Source organism: Pristiophorus japonicus, chromosome 8 (assembly GCF_044704955.1).
Source record: "Pristiophorus japonicus isolate sPriJap1 chromosome 8, sPriJap1.hap1, whole genome shotgun sequence".
In the NCBI taxonomy this organism is placed as follows: Eukaryota; Metazoa; Chordata; class Chondrichthyes; family Pristiophoridae; genus Pristiophorus; species Pristiophorus japonicus.
The window spans coordinates 122,644,320-122,659,285 of NC_091984.1; the positions used below are offsets into that span (position 1 = coordinate 122,644,320).

Genomic DNA, 14,966 nt, shown 5'->3' on the forward strand with positions numbered 1-14,966 from the left:
TGGGCAATCACTGGGGGTGGGGAAAGGGGTAGATGGACTTCAAACAAGCAGATAACTGGAGATCAGAGGTCCTCATCAGCAGCAAAGCAACAATGGAGGCATTTCATGTTGATAGGATCTGACATTCTGCTCAGTGTGGGTGGGAGACAACTGAAGCAAATATTTATCAAACGGCAACACAAAAATCCTAATAATGGGTGCAGAAGGGATAGGGGATTGGACAATAGCAAGTTAGGGGTGAGTGACTATTTCAATGTGTGAAGCAGCCGCAGCAACACTTCAAACACCGAGAGCCGATGAAGATCACAGATTTACAGACTGGAGGATGCTTCCGTGGTCTGTGCCTTCAGGTGCAGAGAATTAACTGACAATATTTTGCTTTTTTTTTTTACATCATATAGCAGGAAGTACTACTTACAACACAACCAGTGCACATCATTCATGCTGTGTGGAATGCCAGAATGGGTGAGTGTATGATGGCACTTCTAGATATTGAAAACTTCTATCACAGAACCACCGAGAGGCACAACTGGTACTACAGGCAGCATAATGGATTTGCTCACAAGGGCAAGTTTACCGTGAAGGTTTTAAATAAAATGTGTGCCCCACATAACAATTTGATACAAAATAGATACAAGACTGTAAAGAAATCCCTGTATCTCAAAAACTTTAGAATGTTCCTGTTCCCAATTTTCAGCAGCACAGGCAGATGGATAGTGGGCTAGCAGATTGTTTTCTGGATGGCAGTCTGTAAGAGTGGTCCTTTCTTTGCCATTGAACTTTTCAGTGTACGTTTAGATGCCAACACTTGCATTTAAGTCAGGACTATGTTACAATCCATTATGCCCAATTTATGAACCATGTCACAATATTCGCCTGAGATAGAGATAAAAATGTTGCAATGGGACCTCAATCTGTTCATGGAAGAGACACATTTTGCGAAAAAATATGAAACACAGATTATGGCTAAGTCCTTGTGGAAATGACAGTGTCTTAACTGTGGCTGCATATCCAAGTGGTGGAGGATGAATGGATTCAGGTTCAACTGTACAAGTGCAAGAGCTCAGGTAACAGACAAATGTAGCCAAAGTGCAAGGTAACAGGAAGCAGTGTACGTATCTGTGCACTCTAATCATGGGAAAATGTACAGTTATTTATGCGAGGAGAAAACCACATACATCAAATGAGAGAGGCTTATTCAGTACAATTTACCTGGAGGGCTCCGAGAAGGTCATACATGTTGACCGGTGGTAGGGAAGCTAGCATGTCTTCACCAGAACAGGCTAGAAGAAGAGCTGCCTGTTGCTCTGCATCATCTGATGAGATGTGGGAACCTGGATTCTGTCCGGCAGTTAGGGGTGTCCCAGTAGAAGGACTGTCAGAGAAGGAAAAAAAAAAATCCATATTCCTTTGCACAAAAATATTTCCACTGCTACACAGGATGCAAGTTTGGGTTCATAAAATATTACATCAAGAACGAAAATAATAGTACTTGGAAACATAAAAACGTGCTCTGCGTCATATAAAGGATTGCTTCTTTGCGAGTTTCAACATGTTTTTCTGCCAAAAATCCAAATGTATATTTCAAATCAGTTTAAATTGTGTAAAGTTATAGCACAAGAAGCCAACAGGTATCTGAGACACTGCCACAATGGATAAAATGTTCGTAGGGAAAAATTACAGCAGAGTACAGAAACACTCGATTACTAGGAACATGGCATATGAAGGATCAAATAACTGAATCGATTTCCCATCAGAAAGTGGCTGGGAGTAGTTACTATACTCAAAAAGTTGAATTTACATCTGAAACAATATAAATCATAAACCTAGAAGTCACTCAGTGACTTCATCATTTGAACTCTGTTACTTCAGCTCCCTCACATGGTCAAACTCAGTAATGTCTCTTGGGCCGCTGAAGCCGCAGTAACAATAACAATATGTGCATAACCTGTATTTATGTAGTACCTTTAATGTAGAAACATGTCCCATGGTGTAAAGAAAAGAAATGGACGCCAAACCAAAAAGAGGGAGATATTAAGTGGCGTGACCAAAGAAGTGGATTTTAGGGCAGGGTCTTAAAGGAACAGAGGGAATTCCAGAGCATGGAGCCTAGACAGCTGAAGATACAACCACCAATAGTCGGGCAAATAGAAGGAAGGTGCATGAGGCCGGAATCAGAGGAATGGAGAGTTGGAGGGGGGGTGGGGGGGTCTGTAGTGCTGCAGGAGGTTAGTGATAGGCCATGGAGGGATCTGAACCAAAGATGTGAATTATAAACCTGAGACTTTGGGAGACTGGGAGTCAATGAAGCTGAGCAGGGCTTGGTGGGGAACAGGTGACAGACAGCAGAGTTTTGGATGGTAGGTTGGCCAGGGGAGCAATAAAGTAATTGAGTCTGGCACAAATGAATTAGTAAAGAATGAAATAAACTGTCTGATGAGGATGCAACTGTTATATTTCTACTTTTGCATTTGTCATACAGCTAAATGAGCCAACTAACAAGGGGTAAATCCAACAGTCCAGATAGCAAACTACAAGTACAGTGGAGTATAAAATTATTACAGCAGCTCAAATGTGCACCACAGCCTATAATTCTCCAAGTACAGCAGTGAGGACACATATTGGCCCCAAGTTTCCACACGCGGCAAAAAAGGCGCACCTCAGAGCTGGGCGCCTGTTTTTCGCGCCGGAAAAAAAGTGCAGTATTCTCGAGCTCCTTGGAGCTCGATGTCTGCTTGGCGCGGCGCACAGGGGGCGGAGCCTACCACTCGCACCGATTTTGTAAGTAGGAGGGGGCGGGTACAATTGAAATGAGGCTTCTTGGTGCCGGCAACCCTGCGCGTGCGCGTTGGAGCATTCGCGCAGTCTGAAGTAAACATTGGCGCTCGGCCATTTTTAAAAGTGCTGCAGAAAAAGTGAAGATTTGTTTCTTGGACCCCTGCAAAGGCTTGCATTTTAATTTTCTTTATATTTCTGTGTGTGAGGGAGTGCTTTTAGCAGCACTGCTGAATAAATCACCTGCTGAAATCAGTGAGTTCAGCTTTTCACTGCTAAACTTGCAGAACCGGTGCCTGCAAATTAAGGACTGTGTGTTTGGAGAAATAAAAGTGCCAATTCAACTTTGCAATGGATCAACGTCCACCAAGAACAAAGAATTTCTTGCATGAGGAAGCAAACCATTGCATAATATGTGGTGTTGTCAATGCAGCACCCATTCTGCAAATTTAAATATAAAGATGTCGATGTGGGTGCCTCTCCCTGTCCAAATGGCCTCAGTCAGTCCCCCTCACAGCTCGAAGGCTGCTGCTGTTCTTTCTTCGGCTCCCGACCAGCCACTGACGCTGCTGCAATCTCATGGCCGAATGGCCTCACGTCCGCTCCCGATTCTTCGGCTGCCTTCGAGCCACTGACGCCGCCCCATAAGCATGGCCGAACGGCCTAAAGAATTTTAAATCTGCAGCTGCGTGTGTCCTGTGTTCATTCTTCAGCTCCCGGCCAGCCACTGACGCCGCTGCAATCCCATGGCCGAATGGCCTCAAGTCCGTCCGGGTGCTGCATCTTCGCGGGGAATGAAGGCCTGCCTCAAGCATCGCAGCTCAGCTCAGCTCGAAGGCTGCTAGCTGCCGCTGCCGTCGAGACACTGACGCCACACCGCTGCCTGAAAGGCCTGCCTGAAGCACTTTCACACAGGTAGGAACATGGTTTATTTAATCTTTTCTTTGCTTATAAATTTTTATTCAGGTTGGATTTATTTGTATAATATTTGTATAAGTTTCACGAAGGATTGATTGTCGAATTTAATGACTTCCCTTCCCCCCCCCCCCTACCTCGTTCCCGATGCCTAACGTAACCTGTGCCTGATTTTTTAAAGTGTAGACAAGGTTTTTTCAAGCGTACAAAAATCTTCACTTACTCCATTCTAAGTTAGTTTGGAGTACGTTTTCACTGTGGAAACTTTGAAATCAGGCGTCAGGGCTGGACACACCCCCTTTTGAAAAAAAAATTCTGTTCAAAAGTGAAACTGTTCTACCTGACTAGAACTGCAGAAAACTAAATGTGGAGAATTCCGATTTCTAAGATACTCCGTTCTACACCAGTTGCTCCTAAAAATCAGGAGCAAATCATGTGGAAACTTGGGGCCAATGAGTCAGTTCTGTGCGTAGACAGCAGAGGTGCACCCGCTCATAGCCATCAGCACTGTTTCAGAAAGCATTCTAACAATACAACCACACCTAGTGTATCATATGACATTAATACCAGGTCTCCTAATGCATTGACAAAGGAAAAGAACATTATTCCCTGTAAAATGAATTGTGCTTTTATCACTGTATCTGTCATTAACTCTCACATTTAAACAAGCCTTTACCTTTTTTTTTGGCTCCAAACTGTTTTTTCCTTAGTTGTCTTTCAGTCCTTCAATAGTGGGAGCAATACACTGACAAATACAACTAATAGATTTGGGTCAATTCGTGAATCAAGACGGAATTTCTCATTAGCATATGCACAATAAATGTTTCCTCAACATTTACACCCAGGAGAGAACATGGGTCTCCCAGTTCAGGCATGCCAATGATCAGATGCAGAACCCTTAGGATGCTCATGAATTTGATCTTACAAAACTTATTCTTGCAGAATTATATGGTATTTTAACTGCGGTGAATATAATTTCATCTTGTAAACAATTTGAATCTTTCAGAGTGCAGAATTGGCCTTCACTGAATCATTCTTTTGGTGATAGAGATACAGTTGATTTCTACTTTTTAAACTCTATACTTTGACCAGTATTACAAAGCTATTCAAAATAATTTTGACAAAACTGAAGCACTGTGAGAAACCTGCCCAAAAAACCCAGAAGAACTGGCTTCATATAGTGTGAATAAAAATGATCATTTTTACATAAAAGGAAAAATAACCCTGGTTGGTTTAATGCATGTCCGGTGCCCCGGTTTGGTTAGCTCCTCTCGGACATGATACAAATCATTTTACACACATCTCATTATCCAAATACCTACACAATGAGGGAGGGTTTCCTCTGTGCCCTACAGCAAGATCACAAACATGTCCTTTATATTTTGCTACATATTCATCTTCTCCCGATGAATCGTTCTTTAGCAGTTGGCCTCATTGAAATCTAGCTGGCTGCTAGCTTGCTTGCAAGACATATTAATGTAGACTAACAAGTTCCAGTCACTACAGTCTAAATGGGATATTAGGGGGTAGATATTCAACTTGCGACCCAAGTGTAAACCTCGTATTGTGGATCGGCTGCCCATTAAAGAAACCATCTAACTTACATTTCCACAATGTCAGTTTTACACAGGAGCAGCAACTTGAAAATCTACCAGTGATTTTTTTAATAAAGATGCCCCAATTGCTGGAGTGCTTGCTTCATAATGGATCCTACAAGGGAACATACATTATCAAAGCCATTTTGCAAACTACAAATTTTGGTCCCCTGTCCAGGAGTTACCACTCATTTGATTTTAACAAACCCGGTCTCCTCTTACTTCCTGGTCTGACTTTAAAATCTAGCATATAATTCAGCATGACTCTGATCATTTTATTCTTTTTCGGATGAGACGTTTAGCCGAGGCCCCGTCTGCCCTCTCAGGTGGATGTAAAAAATCCCTTGGCACTTTTCAAACAGCAGGAGAGTTCTCCCGGTGTCCTGGCCAATATTCACCCTCAACATCACAAACAGATTATCTGGTTAGTTATCTTATTGCTATTTGTGGGACCTTGATGTGTGCAAATTGGCTGCCGCATTTCCTACGTTACAATAGTGACTACACTTCAAAATACTTCATTGGCTATAAAGTGTTTTGAAACGTCCCGACGTCCCGAGGTTATGAAAGTCACTATATAAATGCAAGTCTTTCTAATTTGTATAACCCAGCAGAATGGAACTCTGGTTCTGGAGGATCAGCAATAGTTTACTGCAACTCTATTGTGCTGCTGAGCTGACAAAAAAAATTAAGCATCACATTTCCAAAGAATACAAGAAACATTCAAAGTAATTGCAGAGTTTAACACTAATGACAAAATCCTATTGTTTGATACACTTAACATTACTTTCATGTTTTCTGGATTCCCCTCTTAACTTTATGCTTGAGCCCCTTTCTCTTCCTTACTAATTCTATTTTCTTAAAGAAATGAAAACATACATAGATGTCTGATACTGTACTTACCAGTCAATAATGTTGTTGTAGGCAATAATGCTGTTCTTTAAATATGGCTGGGGATTAATACTACTTCCAAAAGCATACTTAAAATGGCCATCACGTAAACGGTATGATCTCCTCCTGGATATCACAGCTGTCAGAATGTCCTTCAGATGATTCTATCAGAGGAAGCACACAGTCATAATGCACGTATTACTCTGCTAAAGTGGAGCTGTGTTTAACCGGTCCAGTCCCTTTCTGGACATAAAGTCACTTATGTTTTGGATTTATTTCACCCTTTTTCTTCAAAATATTTTTGACTTGTGTTTTAGTCTACTCCTATGGGTAAGTCCTATGATGTCCGTGTGTGTGTTTTCGGCTGCCCATATAAAATTCCATTGCTCCGACCACACTCGACCAGCTTTGTTGGGCAGGCTACACTGTTCGCATGCCTGACACAAGACTCCCAAAGCAAGCGCTCTACTCGGAATTCCTGCATGGCGGGCGAGCCCCAGGTGGGCAAAGGAAGCATTTCAAGGACAGCCTCCTTGATAAAACGCGGCATCCCCAACAACAGCTGGAAGTCCCTGGCCAAGGACCGCCCTAAGTGGAGGAAGAGCTTCGGGGAGGGCGCTGAGCACCTCGAGTCTCGTCGCCGAGAACATGCAGAAAGCATGCACAGGCAGCGGAAGGAGCGTGCGGCAAACCAGTCTTCCCACCCACCCTTTCATTCAACGACTGTCTGCCCCACCTGTGCCAGAGGCACTAATTCCTGTATTGGACTGTTCAGTCACCTAAGAACTCATTTTTAGAGTGGAAGCAAGTCTTCCTCGATTTTGAGGGACTGCCTATGATAAAATTCATAAGTATGCTATGGTAACAGTAGAGATTATTTCAGCTATGGTTTCTATTTGGTATCTTTACTGAATTATTCTTGTGTTCAGAAAGTCGCAGAATAATTCTACTATAATCTTTGATTTAGGTTTTAGCTGCCAAACCAATGTATTAGATAGTTTTTAAAAAGTGAATAGCAGCATGAACACAATATATATATTTGCAGCAGTGTTTAAATTTAGCTAGTTTCTTGTACAGTGAAAAATAATAGTTCATATCTGCTGTGCTAAACGATGATGCCAGTTAATTTCCTTACAAAGCTGTTCCTTTTCTCCTCAGTCCACGGAAGCTATCTGACCTGACTAACTCTCCAACGATTCCACAGATTCACTAGTTTGAAAAAGACGGTGATAAATATATATTCAAAACAGTGAATTGAAATAAGTGTTAAATTTAAAAGGAGCTAACAAACAAAAATATATTTGAACAAATCATACAAGATGCTGGTCTTTGAATTTGGCTTATTTGTATATGGTTCCTCCTGCTGGGCACCTCTTGCCTTAATACAGTAACAAACCAAGTAAAAATCAGCAGAGGTGTTCTTCTATCAATACAGCTGGTTTATTGCAATAGAATTAAAGTCTATATCACATCAAAATTTAGAAAGAGAACTGCAACAATGCAGCACTTCCATCAGTACTGCACTAGGCGTCATCCTTAGTATTGTGCTCATGTCTCTGGAGTGCGGTTTGATTGCACAGCCTTTTGACTCAGTGGCGAGTGTGCCAATAATGTGGTGTCAGTTGCTAGCTAGTACAGCATTTTAACCACAATTAGTGCAATACACTTTATTGAACCCTAAGCTAGTGTTTAAGACCTTGGTGCCAGGGAGGTCCTCGTCTTCACTCTCTTCCTCAGGCGACCGAAGGCTGCACTGGCACACTGAAGGCGGTGTTGGGCCTCGTCGTTGATGTCTGCCCTTGTTGATAGTAGACTCCCGAGGTATGGAAAATGGTCCAAGTTGTCCAAGGCCTCGTCGTAGATTTTGATAACCTGGGGGGGGAGGGGGGGGGGGGGCAGTGCTGTGTGGTGGGGTCAAGTTGGTAGAGGAACTTTGTCTTACGGATGTTTAGTGTAAGGCTCATGCTCTTGTACATCTTGGTGAAGGTAAGTGAGCCGCAGGTGGGCAGAGGAAACACTTCAAGGACACCCTCAAAGCCTCCTTGAAAAAGTGCAACATCCCCACCTGGCCCACGACCGCCCAAAGTGGAGGAAAAGCATCTGGGAAGGCGCTGAACACCTCGAGTCTCTTCGCCGAGAGCAAGCTGAAGCCAAGCGTCGGCAGCGGAAGGAGCGCGCTACAACCCAGGCACCCCAACCTCCTTCCTCCAACCAGTCTGCCCCACCTGTGACAGAGACTGCACTGGACTCTTCAGTCACCTGAGAACTAATTTTTAGTATGGAAGCAAATCATCCTTGACTCCAAGGGACTGCCTAAGAAGAAGGAAGAAGTGTCTAATAAAGCATACTGCATGTGGTTCCATGTGCTTAGCACTCTTGACTATGAGTCACAAGGTTGTGGGTTCAAGTCCCACAGACTGGAGTTCAAAACCTACGCCAACACCGCAGTGCAGCAGAGGGAGAGCTGCACTGTTGGATGTTCCATCTTTCAGATGAGATATTAAACCGAGACCGTGTCTGCCCCCTCTCAAATGGAAGCAAATGATCCCATTGCACTATTTCAAACACCGAGTTCGTCCCGGTGTCCTGGTCAATATTTATCCCTTAACCAAAAGCACTAAAACGCAGATTATCTGGTCATGATCATATTACTGTTTGTGGAAGCTTGCTGTGCACAGATTGGCTGTCGCATTTCCTACATTACAGCCAATGAAGTACTTTTGAAGTGTAGTCACTGCTGTAAAGTATTTTTGGAGTCCTGAGCTAGTGAAAGGCACTATTATAAATCAACAACCTTTTAAAAAACAATGTGGTTAAAATGCAAGTGTTAGTGAGTTACTGATGCAACAGGTTAGTACCACTGGACATATAAGCTGTTATTTCAGTACCAGCATTAGCCCATTAAAGTACCAACCAGAAATCTAGGCCACAGTCTTTACATTCCTACACTCACAACAGAGTAAGGAAAAACAAATTGTGACTAGAGTAAACAAACCAAAGATAAACAGCCAGACAATAATATGACAATCAATCATTAGAAATACTACTGATGGCAGCACAGCACATGGGGGCTGTAAATCGAGGAAGACTTGCTTCCACTCCAAAAGTGAGTTCTTAGGTGATTGAAACAGTCCAATACTGGAATTACAGTCGTTAGAGGAAAGGGTGGGTGGGACAGGTTTGCCGCATGCTCCTTCTGCTGCCTGTGCTTGTTTTCTGCATGCTCTCGGTGACGAGACTAGAGGTAGCCAGCACCCTCCCAGATGCTCTTCCTCCACTTAGGGCGGTCTTTGGCCAGGGGCTCCCAGGTGTCAATGGGGATGTTGCATTTTATCAAGGAGACTTCGAGGGTGTCCTTGAAATGTTTCCTCTGCCCACCTGGGGCTCGCTTGCCATGTAGGAGTTCAGAGTAGAGCGCTTGCTTTGGGAGTCTTGTGTCAGGCATGCGAAAAATGGACAATATAAGTTCTCCCCATGATTTCCCACAACTTAGCTCCCATTCTCAACTGGACTGTCTCAGATTAACTTGTATTTATACAACACATTTAACATAATGAAATATCTCAAAGCACAGGAGCATTATCAAACAAAATTTGACACCGTGCCACATAAGGAGGTATTAGCACAGAAGAGGTAGGTTTTAAGGAGCGTCTTAAAGGAGGCAAGAGAGGTAGAGATGCAGGGCTGTTTAGGGAGGGAATTCCAGAGCTTAGGGCCTCGGTAGCTGAAGGCACTACCACCAATGGTGGAGCGATTAAAATCAGGAATGTCCAAAAGGGCAGAATTGAAGGAGCGCAGATATCGGAGAGTTGTAGGGTTGGAGGAGATTACAAACATAGGGAGGGGCGAGAATTTTAAAATTGAGGCGCTGCTTAACCGCGAGCCAATATAGGTCAGCAAGCATAGAGGTAATGGGTGAACGGAACTTGGTGCGAGTTATGATATGGGCAGCAGAGTTTTGGGTGAGCTTAAGTTTATGGAGTGGAAGATTGGTATCCGGCCAGGAATGTGTTGGAATACTCAAGATAACAAAGGCACAGATGACAGTTTCAGCAGCAGATGAGCTGAGACAGGGGAAGAGTCAGAAGATGTTATGCAGATTTAAGTAGGCGATCTTAGTGATGGAACGGATATGTGGTTGGAAGCTCATCCCGGGGTCAAATACAAAACAAGGTTGCGAACAGTCTGATTCAGCCTCAGACAGTTGCCACGGATGGTGTCAGTGGCTAGGGAACGGAATTTGTGGTGGGAGATCTAAGAGAATGGCTTTGGTCTTCCCAATATTTAGCTGGAGGAAATTTATGCTCTTCCAGGACCGGATGTCAAGACAAGCACTCTGACAATTTAGAGACAATGGAGAGATCGAGGAAGGTGGTGGTGAGGTAGAGCTGGGTGTTGTCAGCGTACATGTGGAAACTGACATTTTTGGATGATGTCGCCGAGAGGCAGCATGTAGATGAGAAATAGGAGGGGGCCAATATCAGATCCTTCGGAGACTTCAGAGGTATCAATGCGGGAGTAGGAAAAGAAGTCATTGCGGGTGATTCTCAGGCTACTACTGGATAGTCAAGAATGGAACCCAAGCGAGTACAGCCCCATCCAGCTGGATGACAGAGGAGAGACATTGGGGAAGGATGGTGTGGTCAACCGTGTCAAAGGCTGCAGATAGGTCGAGAAGATCAAGGAGGGATAGTTTACCATGGTCACAGTCACATAGGATGCTTTTTGTGACTTTGATAAGAGCTGTTTCAGTACTGTGGCAGGGGCAGAAACCTGATTGGAGGGTTTCAAGCATGGCGCTCTGGGAAAGATGGGACACGAATTTGGGAGGTGACATCAAGTTCAAGAACTTTGGAAAGGAAAGGGAGGTTTGAGATGTGGCATAGTTTGCAAGGACAGAGGGGTCAAAGTTAGATTTTTTTGAGCGGGGTGATGACATCAGATTTGAAGGGAAAGGGGACAATACCAGAGGAGAGGGAATCGTTAACAATATCAGCTAGCTTGGGGGAGCAGGAAGGGAAGTTGGGTGGTCAGCAGTTTAGTGGGAATAGGATCGAGGGAGTAGGAGGTGGGTCTCATGACCAGATGAGCTTGGAGAGGGCATGAGGAGAAATAGTAGAGAAACTAGAGAACGATGCGAGTTCAGGGCTAGGGCAGAGGGGAACCTCAGGGGAAGTTTGGCCCAGTGGGCTAGGGGAAGGGAGGGAAGTGGCAGAGGCAGTTGAATGGATAGTTATAATCTACCTGCAAAGAAATCCATGCGCTCCTTGCACTTGAAGGTGGAGGTGGAGAAAGCAAGGGAGAAGGATTTAAGAACATGGTTTGTAGTAGAGAAAATAAGCCGGGGGTTCTCTTTGCATTCCAGGATGATCCAGGATGATCCTGGAATAGTGAGCAGTTTTGACAGAGGAGAGCATGACCCGATAGTGCTTTATGTGGTCCAGCCAGTTCTGACGATGAATGGCTGAACCAGTTGTCCGTCATAAACATTCAAGATAGCTATAAAGTCAGTTAGTGAAAGTGAGATTCTTCCTTTGGAGATGGAGAAATACATCATGAGAAGAGTGTATCAATTCACCTAGTACACCTCGCGTCAACCAGTTCAAGAGCAGCTTAGGCTCAGGAATAGTGCCTGCTCCCACAGGCAGAGGGTGATGTAGGTGCAGAGGGATCCACACCAGAGGGAGATTAAAGCTTTGGAGCAGAAGCGAAAAAGAATATATAAATATTTATAAACACAAAAAATGACGTGTACCTTATTTTGTTAGTAACCAAACAAGACTCAAATTCATTACAGTACCTCCACTGCATGCACCACTGCGGTCACTGCATCTTCAGATACATTGTCCAGTCCACATTCATACGCAGTTACTATCATCCGACCTTCCAGTTGGCCTCGTGTGGGAAGCACCATCGTATGAGTGCAAAACTTTACATCATCCTCCTCTTGAGGATCCTTTGCAACAAAGTGCTGTGCCCCTGATAAAGGATTCTGCGCTTGAAAACGATGCTGGAGAAAAATACACAACTTGTAAGCCAAACAGCACAATGTCATTTAAATTAAACACGTAACATTGGACTTATAAAGCGGTCAATTAAAACGCAACTTATCATCATCATCATCATCATAGGCAGTCCCTCGGAATCGAGGAAGACTTGCTTCCACTCCTGAAGTGAGTTCTTTGGTGGCTGAACAGTCCATTACGAGAGCCACAGACTCGGTCACAAGTGGAACAGATAGTCGTTGAGGGAAGGGATGGGTGGGACTGGTTTGCCGTACGCTCTTTCCGCTGCCTGCGCTTGATTTCGGCATGCTCTCAGCGCCAAGACGCGAGGTGCTCAGCGCCCTCTCGGATGCACTGCCTCCACTTAGGGCGGTCTTGGGCCAAGGACTCCCAAGTGTCAGTGGGGATGTTGCACTTTATCAGGGAGGCTGTGCTTGTAGCGTTTCCGCTGGCGCCTTTGGCTCATTTGCCATGAAGGAGCTCCGAGTAGAGCACTTGCTTTGGGAGTCTCGTGTCTGGCATGCGGGCTATGTGGCCTGCCCAGCGGAGCTGATCGAGTGTGGTCAGTGCTTCAATGCTGGGGATGTTAGCCTGAATGAGGACGCTGATGTTGGTGCGCCTGTCCTCCTAGGGGATCTGTAGGATCTTGCGGAGACATCGTTGGTGACATTTCTTCAGCAACTTGAGATGGCTACTGTATATGGTCCATGTCGCTGAGCCATACAGGAGGGCAAGTATTACTACAGCCCTGTAGACCATGAGCTTGGTGGCAGTTTTGAGGGCCTGGTTTTCAAACACTCTTTTCCTCAGGCGACCGGAGGCTGCACGGGCGCACTGGAGGCGGTGTTGGATCTCGTCGTCGATGCCTGCTCTTGTTGATAGGAGGCTCCCGAGATATGGGAAGTGGTCCACGGTGTCCAGAGCCGCGCCGTGGATCTTGATGACTAAGGGGCAGTGCTGTGCGGTGAGGACAGGCTGGTGGAGGACCTTTGTCTTACGGATGTTTAGCGTAAGGCCCATGCTTTCGTACGTCTCCGTAAATACGCCAACTATGTCCTGTAGTGCAGCCTCTATGTGTGCAGACGCAGGCGTCATCCGCGTACTGTAGCTCAACGACAGAGGTTGGGGTGGTCTTGGATCTGGCCTGAAGACGGCGCAGGTTGAACAGGTTCTCACTGGTTCTGCAGTTTAATTCCACTCCAGCGGGGAGCTTGTTGACTGTGAGGTGGAGCATGGTGGTGAGAAAGATTGAGAAGAGGGTTGGGGCAATGACGTAGCCCTGTTTGACCCTGGTCCGGATGTGGATTGGGTCTGTAATGGATCCGTTGGTAAGGCTCATGGCCTGCATGTCGTCGTGAAGCAGGCAGAGGATGGTGACGAACATTTGGGGGCATCCGAAACGGAGGAGGACACTCCATAGACCCTCGCAGTTGACAGTGTCAAAGGCCTTTGTAAGGTCGAAGAAGGCCATGTACAAGGGCTGGCACTGTTCCCTGCACTTTTCCTGTAGCTGTCGCGCTGCAAAAATCATGTCCATTGTGCCCCGAAGGGATGAAATCTGCACTGTGACTCCGGGAGGAGCTCCTCGGCCACGGGAAGAAGATGGCTGAGGAGGATTCTAGCGACGACTTTCCCAGTGGCTGATAGCAGGGAGATTCCTCTGTAGTTGCCACAGTCAGACTTGTCCCCTTTTTTTTTAAAAAAAAAGGCACACATCGGATGGATCCACTGACAAGAATAGGGAGTGTGGACCTTCTACTGTTACATTATTAGTTGAGGGCATTTCAAAGAACTTGCCTTCAAACAGTGCGTGGTCAAGTTCAATGTAATTTTAAATTTGTCATATGTAACAAAAACTTTTGCTTCTGTACGATCAAAATCCATTATAAAGTTATCTTAATTGTACAAGGAACAATGCAGTTCAGAACAATTGATAGATTCATTAAAAGCTTGTGGTATTAATAATTAGACCAGAGTGAATTTTTTTTAAATAACCATTTTTTGTTTTAAAGCCAACAGCAAAAGTTTTTAAAAAACATATTATACAATAAACATTTATCCAAAGAGTGATGAAACTGCATATAAATCATGGTTTACACAAACAAATGTAGCACAAAATAACATTGCAGCCAGGATTATATCTCCCCACACGTCCAATTAACCATTGCATTGCCTTGAACTAGTTCTTCTTCCAACAGATGGATGAATAGCTAAGAAAGTGATCTACACAAAATAAAATAACTTTACCAAAATGTCTTCCTTAACGAACTACGTCAAACACCGAACATGAAAAAAAATGATCAGGGTTGAAAATAACTCACCTCAAATTTTGCCCGTAGAGACGGAAACTTTTTTTTGCTTTTAGGTTTACCACTTTTGGCAGTGGATGGACTGGTCCATAGTAGAGAAGTACCACCTTCTGGAACAGGAACAGTACAAAGATACTATAACTACACTTCATACTTTTCAAGGAAGACTGCATAGCTCCCAATGTTGAACGTAAATGACTCAACTTATCTTGCAGATCACACAGGAAATTTACTGTCAATCAGATCAAGGCAACATAAAGAGGAAGAAGAGTGTAAAACATGCACTTTCCCCACATGATTTACACATTGCAAGAAAACTTCTGCTGTACTGGTTCCCTCTTTTGTGATTATTTCCCTGTTTGCAAACATTTTCCCTTATCTGTTGCTTTTCCTTCTTTGGCCAAAACATCCAGGGAAGGGAGATAACGTTGTCCCAGTTGGGGTCCCGTTTTGTTCTGCTATGCATGCCTCCTAGT

General features: G+C 44.4%; 1 protein-coding gene across 2 annotated transcripts in view; it reads right to left on the bottom strand.

Moving 5' to 3' along the window:
- tada1 (transcriptional adaptor 1) overlaps positions 1-14,966 on the bottom strand; it is a 58,029-nt gene that overhangs the window by 23,104 nt on the left and 19,959 nt on the right. For both annotated transcript variants that reach the window (XM_070886214.1, XM_070886213.1), the window contains exons 4-7: positions 14,503-14,600; positions 11,977-12,186; positions 6,189-6,340; positions 1,213-1,375 (exon numbers count right to left, since the gene is read on the bottom strand). In XM_070886214.1, coding sequence (XP_070742315.1) covers positions 1,213-1,375; positions 6,189-6,340; positions 11,977-12,186; positions 14,503-14,600 — 623 coding nt within the window. The remainder of the gene's footprint in view (positions 1-1,212; positions 1,376-6,188; positions 6,341-11,976; positions 12,187-14,502; positions 14,601-14,966) is intronic.